General features: G+C 27.3%; 1 protein-coding gene across 6 annotated transcripts in view; it reads right to left on the bottom strand.

The window, feature by feature from the left end:
* Positions 1–1,298: 1,298 nt before the first annotated feature.
* The window catches only part of LOC122505377, a 30,960-nt gene continuing 18,828 nt past the window's right edge, over positions 1,299–13,430 (bottom strand). For all 6 annotated transcript variants that reach the window (XR_006301915.1, XR_006301914.1, XM_043616933.1 and 3 more), the window contains 2 exons: positions 3,083–3,544; positions 1,299–1,800 (listed from right to left, as the gene is read on the bottom strand). Coding sequence is in view for 4 of the 6 variants with exons in the window: in XM_043616933.1 (XP_043472868.1) it covers positions 3,536–3,544 (9 nt within the window). In the remaining 2 variants the exon portion in view is untranslated. The remainder of the gene's footprint in view (positions 1,801–3,082; positions 3,545–13,430) is intronic.

The following is a 13,430-nucleotide window of genomic DNA, read 5'->3' as shown; positions in this document are numbered from 1 at the left end:
TCGGTTAGATATATGTCATATACATATAAATCTCTACCTGCTCCATACTTTTCAACATTACCTGCCCTTACTAATACACAAATACCCTCTTATACGTATATATATATATATATATATAAAAACAGAAATGACAAATTACCATTTTCTTGAAAATTATTATTCACAATTTTGTTATATATTTGATTGTAGTTTTTGAGTAAAATGTATAATCAACTTTTGTTAATAATTATATGAAAGTGTCCCATACCTACATGCTAATCAATGTACTTCTAAATGTTTACATGTAAAATTACAAATCTTTGTTATTAATTATCTTTTCTTCCATACGGGCAAAATTTTTCAAACTTCACAAATAAAAGGATAACCCTATATGAAGAATGTATCGTTAAAATTTCAAAACAATATATGAAAAGTCCATTAACCGATGTACTACCTTAAGGAGTCTTGATGATTACAAGTTTATTACTTGCACAATTTTCAATCAAAAAAAGTTTATGACAAATGAATATGGACCTGATAAAATAAATTCTTGAAATTGGAGACCGGGATAATCATCACCGATTGAAACATCAGTGCCAATCGTTATTCTTTAAAGTAAGATTTTCTATTACGAACAAATTCATTATATAACTGACAACTCTTTTCTTTCTTGATAAATTTAAAAAAAAATATTCTCTCATAGTATTTAGTAGGCTTATTGACTTATCCTCATCCCAAATAAGATTGAATTTTGAAACTACTTTAAAACGCGGAACATCTGCAATGTCATTTGTGAATTGGTACTAAAAAGCATTGAAAGAAGTATATCTTCTTTCAACAATATCTCTGAACAGTTTAATATTGCTTTAAAATTTTTTTTGGGCATTGTTTCATTGACTTTTTATATTTCTATCAATTTAATAATAAATACTATAAACAGATTTATGAAAGCAATGTGGATTCACTTGTTTCGGAACTATTTGGGGAGAGATTCAAACCCTTGCTTTCTTTCGTTATGTATGGATGACATTATTACTTGTATTCCAACTGATAAAGTGTCTAATAAAATTTTTATTTAAACCAAATAAAATAAATATGCGCAGGTTCATGTGCATGAGTATTCAATCAGGTATATTCTTTCATAAGTCTAATGGTTTCCTAATATTGCCAGTGAGCTGCTTTAATTACTTTTTAATAATAAAAATTAATTATAATTTTGGAAAAACTTATGTTTTAATAAGTAAACCATAAAATACAAAAATTTTGTAAAGGATTTGTTCGTACGATTATTTTTAAAAATTAAGCTATAACTTTATTAAATTATGCACATTTGCTTATCTGTCTTTTTGGTATAGTTTGACAAGATGTTTGTTAAGCAGTTGACAATAAATTAAAGTACTACTGTATATTAATAATTTGTATATTAACCTTTAGAGGGACAATAAATTTGCACAGATTTTAGTAACTTTTGTTTTAAAAAATTTGTAAAGAAGAAGTCAATTCGATAAAAAGCTTTATCAGAAGGTCCTCTAAAGGTTAATATTACAATTGTATATTATTAATAAAAAAAGTATCTAATTATTTCAAATATATACACAGATAGTAGAAACAGATTAATTATTTTTTTATTTTGTTCGAGTGTAAGGATATTGTTTTTTATGAAATATTTTTTTTAGATAAATAGATTTTTTAATGCATCTTTCCTATTGTGTTGTTCTTTTAAAATCCTTCTTTGCATATTTTGTGGAGTTTTTCATCTATATCGCACTGATATAGATGGCACCAGAAAGAAAGTCTATTTGAATATTCTAGTCTCCTTACCTGCAACAAAAAAATAAAATATTTGTTAGTTATGTAAAACAATTTTGTAAATAATTGCGTTATATAAAACATTATTTCTTATAAACAAAGGTGTGATTTCGTTATCAACAACAGAGTATTTAATGATATAGAACAGCTAATTCTCTTTTAAAGTCTTAAAAGAGCATTTGAAACATTATGATGTCACAGTTTTACAACACAAATTTTCCCGCTATCTGATTAATGGAGTTTTGAATAATTTTAAATGAAAGTTGTTGGAAAATGTTTATAATAATATAGATTAGGTATGTTATGTGCAAATTAATTGCCTCCGTAGCTGAGGAATATATTGAAAACTTTTTGCAAAATCCATGAAAAGAGTTTCTCCCTCTGCCCCGGCCCTATCATCAGAGATTCGACAACGAATCTATAAGGTTTGAAACATTAGACAAAAAGTGGGAGAAGAGTTCGAGCGAATATCAGGGGAAGCGGCCCTATTAACGTAGTGGACTGTATTTGTTTTTTATACAAAATCCACAATTATTTTTTCATAATTTTTATGGACGTTGATTCAATTCTTCATACATACTTAAAAAAAGACAATAAAAGTAATAATAAATAATAGAAGCGTTTAATTTCATGAACCCATCGTTTAAAAGATTTCGATTTTGGTATTCACAACTTAGTGATTTAATTAAGAACTCTGTTCTTAATTAGCAGTTAACACGTGTTCTTAATAAGATATTGTCCTTAACAACATCTGAATGCCAAAACATTATAAAAAAATAGACTATGATACGAGTTTGGAAAGATGAACATTTCCGAGTGGAATATAGTTTCAGCACATTCTTATATATTTCGCTGTGTGCTCTTGTTTGTTATCAATAAGGTCAAAAAGTAATAAGAAAACAATACAATGTATTGCTTATGTTCAACTTTATTTCATGCCGATAATTGTTGACTTAGCTTTGAATTATATTTACATTCAGTCATAGTAATATGTAACCAATGATAACGGTATTACGGGACCATGTACAAATTACGTATGGTTTCAAAGATGAGGGAGGGTCCAGCTATTTTTCATGACCAGCAAAAGAATGGCACTAATTTATATAATATTCTTTACTTGGGGGAAGGAAATGGTTAAAATTTCCAAAAATGGTCTTACGTAATTTGTACATGGCCCTCAAACATAGATTTTAATACAAAAAATATTCTATATTATTGCAATGATAAGAAAGTACCAAATAATTAATAATATAAATTTCTTTAAACTTATTATGAAAGTGTTTATTTAACTTACAGAAGATAGATAGTACAGAATGCAGATTTTTCAGGTGCAGCATATATCCAAAATAATTTGTAACTTTTCTTAGAATTGACGATTTTTTTTAAATAGGAAGTGATTTAAAGTATGTCCATAAAAATATTTATCTTTCCTTCATCCTGGAAAATTTTTCTCAACCGTACAACAGCATAACTAATCCATTTTTTCTCGAATACTATTTTGGGAAAAGCGTCCTTTTTAATAGTTTTTATTTGTTTTTTATTAAATACTGCCACAGATATATGTAGACGTTCTTATGTCAAAACTTCTTCCAATTTAATTTTTTATCTTGAATTCTTCTACTCATATATCCTTTTTCCATTTAAAAGAATTAAAAGTGGTGTTTCTACATTACGAGGTGAAGAAGATTTTGTAGATTTGATTTTAATGTAGAGATTCGACCATGGTCAGGAACTGGACATCCTCTTACTAGCATTCCTATAACAAAAAGAGTTAATTTAAGAAAAACAAAATTCATGAATACCATTTATTATAAACTTAAAATTTATTTACAACAATAAAGCAGATTTGTTAATATATACTGAAAACTAGTGTTATATGCTATTTAAAGCTGCGCATTAACCATCCTGACATTTTCGGCAATGCTCTGTGTAATAAAGAGATGTTTAAGGACCCATCTAATATAAATTAACATGTAGTGGTTATAAGATGATGCAGATTGGAAAATAAACATATGACACTAACTTCTAGTTACTTATAAAGTTAATAAATTTTCATAAAAAGTAAATAGTGTAAAAAACAAAGCAGAATTGTCACATACTTTGTAACTAAGAATCTTTTTAAATTTTGTATACTTATTTAAGGTTAAGGAATGGTCAATAAGAAGTCAGAAATTAATAAAACAAAATATATATTGTACGCAAATTAAAAGAAATTTATACACAAACGATCACTCGACGTCTCGATATAAGACATGATTTCGATGACTGACATTACACGAAATTACAATGATTCCAAATTAAGTTAAAGACAATTAAATTAAATTGATACGAACAAACAGTATATAAGTTTAGTAATTGCGCAATACAGTAAAAAGTATTTAAACTAGAAGATAAGATGGTAGTAGGTTTTAATAATTTTCATAACAAACCTTAACATTAAGCAATTATTATAGTTAAAATGTCCATGGCCCACGCAAAAGTACTGTTGATTACTAGTTGGCTTTAATAATTTATTTTGTAAAAGTAGTTGGTACTTATTAAGCCTCTTCAATCCTTACAGCCTGTCTAGTTTTGTGATTCGAACTGATCAAACTCATCGAGAATGTTGTGTTTGTTCTTCTAATTTTTTATTTTTCAATTTTCAATTTTAAGATCTTTTTCACATTTCATCCACTTTTGTGCTCAAGTGCATCATAAGAGAATTGTTAACCTCGTAGAGGCTTAAAGAATTGCTAACTTTATTATAAACACAGCACTGAAAGTTTTCTTAAACTTAACAGTACCTAGATTTGCATAATTCTCTTTATTCTTTGTATTGCATGCACAAGTGTCATTTACGTAGGATTTTAATCAATCAGAATTATAAAATCATTTAATGAAGAACTAGAAACAGTAGAATTGATGTCCTCAGCAGTCGAGATGATTAATTTCTAGTTCCTAAAACAAAAATACTGTTAGTGAACTGATTGGATTACTGAAATTTAACAATTCATTAAAAAATATAATTTAAAATATAGCTTACTTTCTTAACATTCTGATTTCGATTCACTTTTCTGCTTAATCAATAGCTACTAAATAAAATATTATTATCACATTATTATAAATAATTTTTTAACATCCAGAGATTTTTACATTAATAATTTCATTTTCCTTTGACGTTTGTCAATTAATAAAATATAACATTCTGTAGGTATGATATCCGACATACGAAATTCAGTCAAATTATTTTCGCCCGCGCCAATGGAAAAGTTTAGTTCACATCAATAGATCGTCTTTACCGACAGATGTAAAATGTAAAATCATGAACATAGTCCTGAGGCGGCATCTATCTATGTAAACGTAAGCTGCACCCAACAGAGGGTAACAGTCAGACATGTTGCAGTGTGAGCTTTCTTACCTTCAGAAGTTGGGGTTGGATTATAACTTACTCCATTGATAACTGACAATTAATTATGAATTTGATACTTTTAGAGCCGGTTTTACCAACACAGTTTATTTAAAAGTTGATCAATGATTAAATCCGTAATCGACAATCATTGATTAACCTTCAATCATTTTTATATGAATTTTTTAAAATAAATTAGTTTTTTATTATTATTATAATATTTTTATAGTTTTATATTTCTATAATTATTAATTGTTAATATAAATGCTTTAATTGACTATATATAAGATAGAATAGAATTTTACACATTGGCAAAACATATATCCGAATAAGAGGCTCATTGTTGACGGGGAAAGAAAGCTACTCATATATATGTAAAATATGAAAATAAATGTGAAGTTATATAAAAAAGCAATAACAACATCCCCCTCAAATAAAAATATTATAAGGGGATTTAGGAACACTTTTAGTTAATTTAAGAGGAGACCTTTAACCATAATCAGATTTATATATTAATATTGTACCCAAGAAGAATTTCTGTATTGAAAACAAGAATACGTTTTAAAATCAATTCTTCGATCATTTAATGACTGCATTCAAGTAATAGATCATTTTTGTTTTCATATTGTAGTTTTATACGATCTGATAATTACCGAGATTATCAGATTGTTATTATTTCCATTGAATTGAATATAGGGGTTACAAGTAATTGTTTAGAAATGATAAAATTAAGTTCCTTTCAATTATGACAAGTCTTTGCTTGATATTTAAAATCTATTAATTTAAGATAATGCCCTTAAAAAGTAGTTATACTATAATTGTAAGAAATTAACGTTGAACAACTAATAAGATGTGATACTTAAAAATTGACGAAAACTCTGAAAGAATTACTTGACTCAGTACCTTATAGCTCTAGGGGAGACTTGGGACAGTTGATTTAAATGGAATATTTGCGAAACGATTAGAGGTGGGTTTCAAGGGGGAAATTACCAACTTCCATGCGCAAACCTGTTGGATCATAGTTAGTATTCCTTCGCGAACTTTATAGGTGGATAAGTGGGTTCATTGTTTCTTCAGTGTAAAAAGTATGCGTGTTTTTTCACTTCGTGTTTTGTGATATAAGAAACAAATTTTTATAATTTTCAAAGTATTGTTCAGTTTATTTTTACGTTTTTTTAATAATTCAAAGTGAAACAGTTCCCTTACTTGTCATATTTAGTTTGTTGAAAATTGTTTGAAAATTACCAATGATTAATAAAAACAACTGGACCACTGCAAAGGTTTTTTTTAATTTATAATCTGCGTCATATACTTTTTGAACCTCCGTCTCACTTGTAATGTGACCCCAATCATTACTTTTACTGACCAGTAAAAATGTAAATCAGTTATATTAACCTTTGTCAATAATTTTTTTTTAATTTCTGCAATTTTAATTCACATGTAAAATTGCTGAACTCTTCACTTAATTTTATGAAATAGTTTCTGAAATTTGTGAATCAACGAGTGAAAATAGACCCCTTGGTAGAATTATATTAACTTATCTAATTTGTACCAGATACAATCTTCATTTATATACCTATATTTTATTAAAACTGCTGGGTAATATTTGCAGAAACATTTTTTAACAATATTCGAGGTATTTTTACAAGAAAATAATTATTATCCTATTTTTATTGTTTATTACCCTTTTTCCCTCAGTCCAAAAGTGGACTTCTAGTTTTATACTCAAATGTTAAATAATCATAAAATTAAATACATTTCTAAACTGAAGATTGTAATATACGTTTATACGTTGACGTGAATAGGGTCCATTTTGTCGATGTTAGATTTCAAGAGATATCGATTTGGGAAACATACCATTTCAAGAATGACGTCAATCTTCTTTTATTGTAAATGAATTTTTATACTGGTAAATTTCAAGTTTCATTTTAATAGTTTAGAGTACCCTTGTTTATTAAAAATACTTTTAAAAAATTTAATGTATTTTTAATTGATTTTCTGTTCAAAAAAGTATTGTAACTCGAAGTTAATTCATTCATGTTGTATTCGCATCTATATATAAATATATTTATATTTATAAATATTGTAATTGTGCAAAGTACGAATTGGAATGTATGAAGATAATATACAAGTCTTTCATTAAAAAAGGATTAGATTTGAGAAATGGATTAGTGAGTACTAATCCATTTCTCAAATGTATTTTCAAGTGTAATACAGTCTGGTATACATAGTTTGTAAGTTAATACTCTTCTTGATGAAAATTCTTTAATGAACCAGAGGCGAACAAATGATATATATTCATCTTGACGTTAAAAGTAAATTTTGTTATTTTTTACATATAGTACTTTTGAATTAATTCACTTACAGCATCTATGCTGCCATACAAAATAAAAATGTCTATAACTGTTATTTGTTTTTATCCTGATATTAGCTTGGAAAGCTTAGGGAAAAACAACCTTAAAGCAACTCAGCAGTTATAGACTTTCTAACTTACCACGACAGTATGTCCCAGGGACGTCTATGGGTATCTTAAGGACATCCCACAGTAAAAAGTAAATCTTAAATTAAGAACTGTTTGCTTCGATGTTAAATCCTCAAAAATTCATTGCGTAAATGCAACATTGGTTGTCTTTAAAATGTTGCATCTTAATTTAAGACTGCCTTGTTGCCTTAAAATAAGATATTGCTTTAACTGTGCCTAGGGATATAATTATTTCCGGATATGACTTGGATGTCCGTAGGATATCCTGAAATATTTATTGCTGTTAGGGATTTAAAAATGTTAATTCCACTTGACCTAATTTAAATGTAAATCTTATACATTGATATGTTTTTTTTAACTTACTGAATGGCTTTATTTATTATCCTGCTTTGTCAACTCTCATTATTAGTTTGCGCGTTCCACCTAGATCCACTAGAAATAATCATTCGTATTTTTGTAACATTATTATAGAACTAACTTTCTTCATTTAATCCTCATTTTCATTTCCTACATAATAATTATCGTACTGTGACACTATTGTTAAATCTTTCATTCTGCTAAAATTTCTTACAAATAACAAAAATCAATTTCTGTATAGTCTTAAATTAAAATTTATTAAAAATTAAAATTCATTGCTTGAAATTGAGATTTAAATAATAGAAGAAAACTTTTAGAAATTGAACTATTTTAGAACAAAAGTTTTCATGAAAACTTTGCAAAATAAAAAATTAGAAACTATATTTTAAAAATCATAACGCATTATAAAACTTTTATAATTAAAAGTTTACAAAGTCTATTTCATTAATGGAATACAAATTTAATTATTTTATGATCTGTCCAATTCAGGGGTGTTGAGAATTGTAGTAATTTTCCAAATTAATTGAAATAAATAAATTTAAAATCTTAGAAAACAAGATAATTTTCACCTTTTTTAATTAAAATTTTTCTTAGAGTATGAATAAGTAAGAGTAGTTTTTATATTTAGATTTATAAAATATGAACTTTGAGTTGAAAATATTTTGTTGACAGGGTTAAAGACGCAATCAGGTGCATGCGGATGGGGTTTTTGATACCTAAGTATCGCAAGGTGTTGTTTGAACATTTAGTGAAGTTTAAGTAGACGCGAGACGTGTATATAAAAATTGAAACTCCATGACTAGCAAACGTGGCAGATGTATAATTTTGGCATACATGACGATGAACCGCGATTTCAAGGAGGTTTTTGGAGGTTGGTCGAAAGTGGTGTGAGTATGTGGGGGTTAAAAGACGTTGCTTGGCAACCACTCTTAGCTTTTCGCAATGGCTGCCACACACGTCACATACATACTCCCCTTTCTGTCATGAAAGTCACCCTTTCTGGTTGCTAGCTTAATACATATCTTGCATCTTATGCGATTCTACCCGTACCAGCTAAATTCTTAAATTTTGTTCGAATTGAAAATTTCCATATCTTTCTCCTTTACTACTGATATGCAATGTCGCTCGAGGGATCCAAGTATGAGTCGAACGGAAAATTGAACAGTAATCTAAAAATATACTCTCTTTTCGGACCCATAGATACTGTTAAGCTTTATAGTATATAAGTTTTTGTCAGCACAGCTATTCGCATCACGATTTCTCCCATTTACTTATTCCACTTTTTTAAAAGCATTACAAAAGTTACAAACTGTTTCAACTATTGTTTTAAAGTAACGTACATTAAAGTGGATCTATCTCATTTTCAATTTTACACAGATCTTTCAAAAAATTGTAACTCTTGCTGAGATGAGCAAAAAACGAATAAATATGGGTGAGATGTTGGATCAAGTCAAGAATAAAATTATTAAAGTTGATAGTAAATTAACAATAAATATAATAAACTCTAATGTAGAAGAAAGAGACGATAAGCGCACAGCATGACAATCACCTGGAAGCTTTCCCAGAAGATTGATTCCTCCCAAAGTAAGCTTCCACTGGAAACTTGTAAGAAGCTTACACAAAGAAAACATATATGCATGGAAGTTTCAAAAAAAAATTTCAAAAATTTATAATATAAAAAAAACTACATTTGTTGCCAACAAAAATTTAATTTTGTTTTTCCCTGACTTTTCCTTGACTTTAAAGAATATTCACATTCAGTTTAATAATGATTATACTCATAGAAAAATGTTCTATTGCTTTTTCTTAAAATAAATATTTAATCATTATTATTTTTTCATAAGAATTAAGATTTTCAAAAATTTCGAATTCAAAGCATTTTGAAATTAAACAATTTTAAAAAAATTGTTATAAATCATGAAGAAATCAATCACTCCGAGTCTTCGACTCGAAGCAATCAATATCTTCATGTTTTATAATAATTATAAAGATGACCAACTGATAAAATCATTATCTTATAATTAATATAAGAATATTGTTACTGTAACTTCATAAAAATTATTTTCATTTCAATTCAATTATTTTGTAGAATTTAAAACTAAAATTCTTCTTTAAATTAATTATTTCTAATAATTTTTAAAAAATTTCTTTGAAAATTTACACTTCTTTTATTTGTTTACAATTTAATTTTACGAAATTTCATCGATTACTCGGAAATTCTTTAATCAAATATATATTAGAAAATAAAATAAAAAATATACTTAATGAAAATAATTGATAATTATTGCGAAGAAATTTATAAAAAATTTGTATATTTAAGTAAAATTAGATTTCAAGAATAAACTTGAGCTTATTTATTTAACTTTTAAAAACAATAATTTTCCAGGATTCCAATAAAAATTTTCTGATTATTCCAGGTTTTGTTAAGGTTTATACATATATTCCCCTAACATTTCCAGGCAGTTTTGCGCATGTTTGTCAAATTTTACTATTTTCAAAGTTAATTTTGCTTGAAGTGCATTTTTACTAATTTTTCCAAAAATGTACTTCGATTATAACAATTATTACTCCAGAAATAGTAAAAATTGACAAAAAGGCGCAGAAGTTTCTGTCAGTGTAAGTTTTACTTTGAAAATAGTAAAAGTTATACTTTATTCGTTTTCTCCGTGCACTGGAAGATTCTGAGAAACCTCTCTAAAGCTTTCTGTGAAATCTTCCCCAAACCATCCCTTGACGTTGCAGTCAAGAGATCCTATGAGGTTTCAATGAAAGCTATATGTCTTAAGACTTATAAATTTTAAATCTGATAAAAATGTAACAAAAACTCAATATTATTATTTTCCAAAGGAAATATTCGCGTAATATTGCAAACAGAAATTCAAGCAGATTTATATGTAATAATTTATGTATGAATAATTCGTTTTAAAAAGTAAGAGAAATTATAGAAGAAGTTATTAAATTGGGAGAAGAGTTTAAACTTTATTTTGATTTTAAGCTTTTCATTTGAATAAAAGCATCAATAAACTAAACAATATTTTTAATAAATAAAAATACCGAAACAAACATTTTATATAATTTAAGAAAATGAACAACTTGAAATTATGTTGAACGAAATTTGAATAGATGATATACTGAAAACTCGTCCATTTGATGAATGTGCCATTTTCGTATACGCAGCAGCATTCGATATGTTCCAAGTTAGAGCCTGTCTTACGCATGTTTCCGTGCACGAGACAAGTGCAAACCGGGAAGGTATCGATAAACACTACTGTGCTGTACGCAAATATCATAGACATCCTCTTAACTGAGACTAATATTTTATAGCCAGGGCAGATCTAAAATGTGGAAAAGTTGTTGCAAACCGATAAAAACGTATATACATATAGTAAGCCAATTCTTATTTCCTTTTTTGCTTTGATATAGGGAGATGTGAAAGTTCTGAATTTTGAATCTAACACTGAGCAAGACAGAATCGATTCCGCCGTCTGATTTATGTCTATAGTTTACAATAGCTACATTTAAAATTTTTGTTAATTCTTTGACTATTTTGACATACAAAGTAGAAAGTTAAGCATCACATTTTTATTGAATATAAAGTGTTATTTTGTAAATATTTAACATTGCATTTTAAATGTTATTAAATAACACAGTAAAAAATAGGGTGTAGTTTTTGTAGCTGGGTCATTTTTACTCCTTCAAACGAGGTTAACCTATATCCTATATGTGAAGTTATTTAAACAATTGACATTTGATATAGGGTTAATTCTGTTGCTCCTTCTTTTCACTCTTCAAAATGGATAAAAACTACTGATTTTCTGTGAATTGTTTTAAATTATGAACAATAGATGCGATGATAAAACGCCTTAAATGTTGTTTATAAAAATCTGAAACAACGAATTTGAATACGTGAGAAATCGATCTCCACAGACCCTGGGGCTGTAAATCCAATAGTACATCCTCTAAGGTAGACATGCTCATGATAAATAAATGCAAAACGATCTTATAACGTCAAACTAGAAATAATTTTCAACTTTCTTTAAAATGACTGAAAATTTGATGTGCAAAGGAAAAATTCTAGTTGCATTTAAAAATAATACTTATAGAAGTTTTCTTTTTATATATAATTTTAACTTTTATAAGCAATGTTCTAGATGTTCACTGTAAAAAAATTGGTCAAATTAGAACAAAGTGGTTTCGAATTAAAGCCGTTTAAAGTTATTAAAGTAAAAGAAATAAAGGCTTATAGTGTAAAAATATAGGTGTCTTTTTTAATATCTAAAAATAAGATCTTTCAGAAGTGTAGGGTACTGCGACAAATTTTTTAAAGTATCTTAATTGTAATTTGACAATTATTTTTGTTCAGTGTTTTAAAAGATTTTGAATATTGCAAATTCCTATAGAACCGAAAACTAAAACGCGTGACTTCCACCATTCTGTGGTGGTAGGTTCAAATGTATAGACAAGTCATGAATTCATTCAAGTGAGAGAGAACAGCATGATAGTGATAATGCACGCTAGTGAATGCGCTCTATGAAAACCGATTGAATTTAAACTATTAAGCACACGCTTATAGAGGTACTTGGCTGTTGTAGCTAAAAGTTTGCTACCGCAGTTAAATAAGTTTGCTGTTTAAAGTATAGTATAAGAATTTTGATTATAGAAATTCCGAATGTATCATTTTTGGTAAAAAAGAAAAATTAAAGAAGATTGAAATAAAGATTTAAGGAAAAATCTTGTAGTCAGATGTAATAAAACAATGATCTGTAGAATATACCAAAATATGAAATGCAAAAAATGTCTAATAATAGTTCCAGAGATAAAAGTTTTAATATATAAACCGCTGACAAGTTGTAGTAACTTTTCATATTTTTTGAATCGTAAAACTTCTTATTATCATTTCATGAACCCTGTACTTTCTCTATGAGAAAAGAAAACTTTCCAATTAAAAATTAAAACTATCCAAAACCATTAAAATTTAAATCGTCATTACGTACTATATAAAATACTCTGTTAAGAATAATGTTCCCTATTTTAAATAATATAAGTTTTGAATGCTCTTCGCACAGTACTCATTGCGCTGTGAAGAAATTAATCACTATTTTCCTTGACAGTTAGGTATCAGAGTTTTGAAGCACATTAACAAAAACTAATAGGTATAATTTTTGAATGATAATTCAATCATCTTTTAATTCCTTTAGAGATCATTTGTCTGTACACATTTATAATCCTTTTACTTTTGTAGGAATTTAATTCTTATAGGTTGATTGGATTTGAAATCAATTTAATTGTATTGAACAGCATAAAAGTTTGCAACTGTAAAAATATGGTCAAAATTCACAATGCTTTTAATTTTGAAGCACTAAAATTTTGAAAATGTTGTGTAAACATTTTAATATATTTTAAACGATCTCTTCTTCC

Source organism: Leptopilina heterotoma, unplaced genomic scaffold (genome assembly GCF_015476425.1).
Source record: "Leptopilina heterotoma isolate Lh14 unplaced genomic scaffold, ASM1547642v1 Lhet_353, whole genome shotgun sequence".
NCBI lineage: Eukaryota > Metazoa > Arthropoda > Insecta > Hymenoptera > Figitidae > Leptopilina > Leptopilina heterotoma.
Note: the sequence above shows the minus strand (reverse complement) of the source record. Positions and strands in the feature narration are given on the sequence as shown.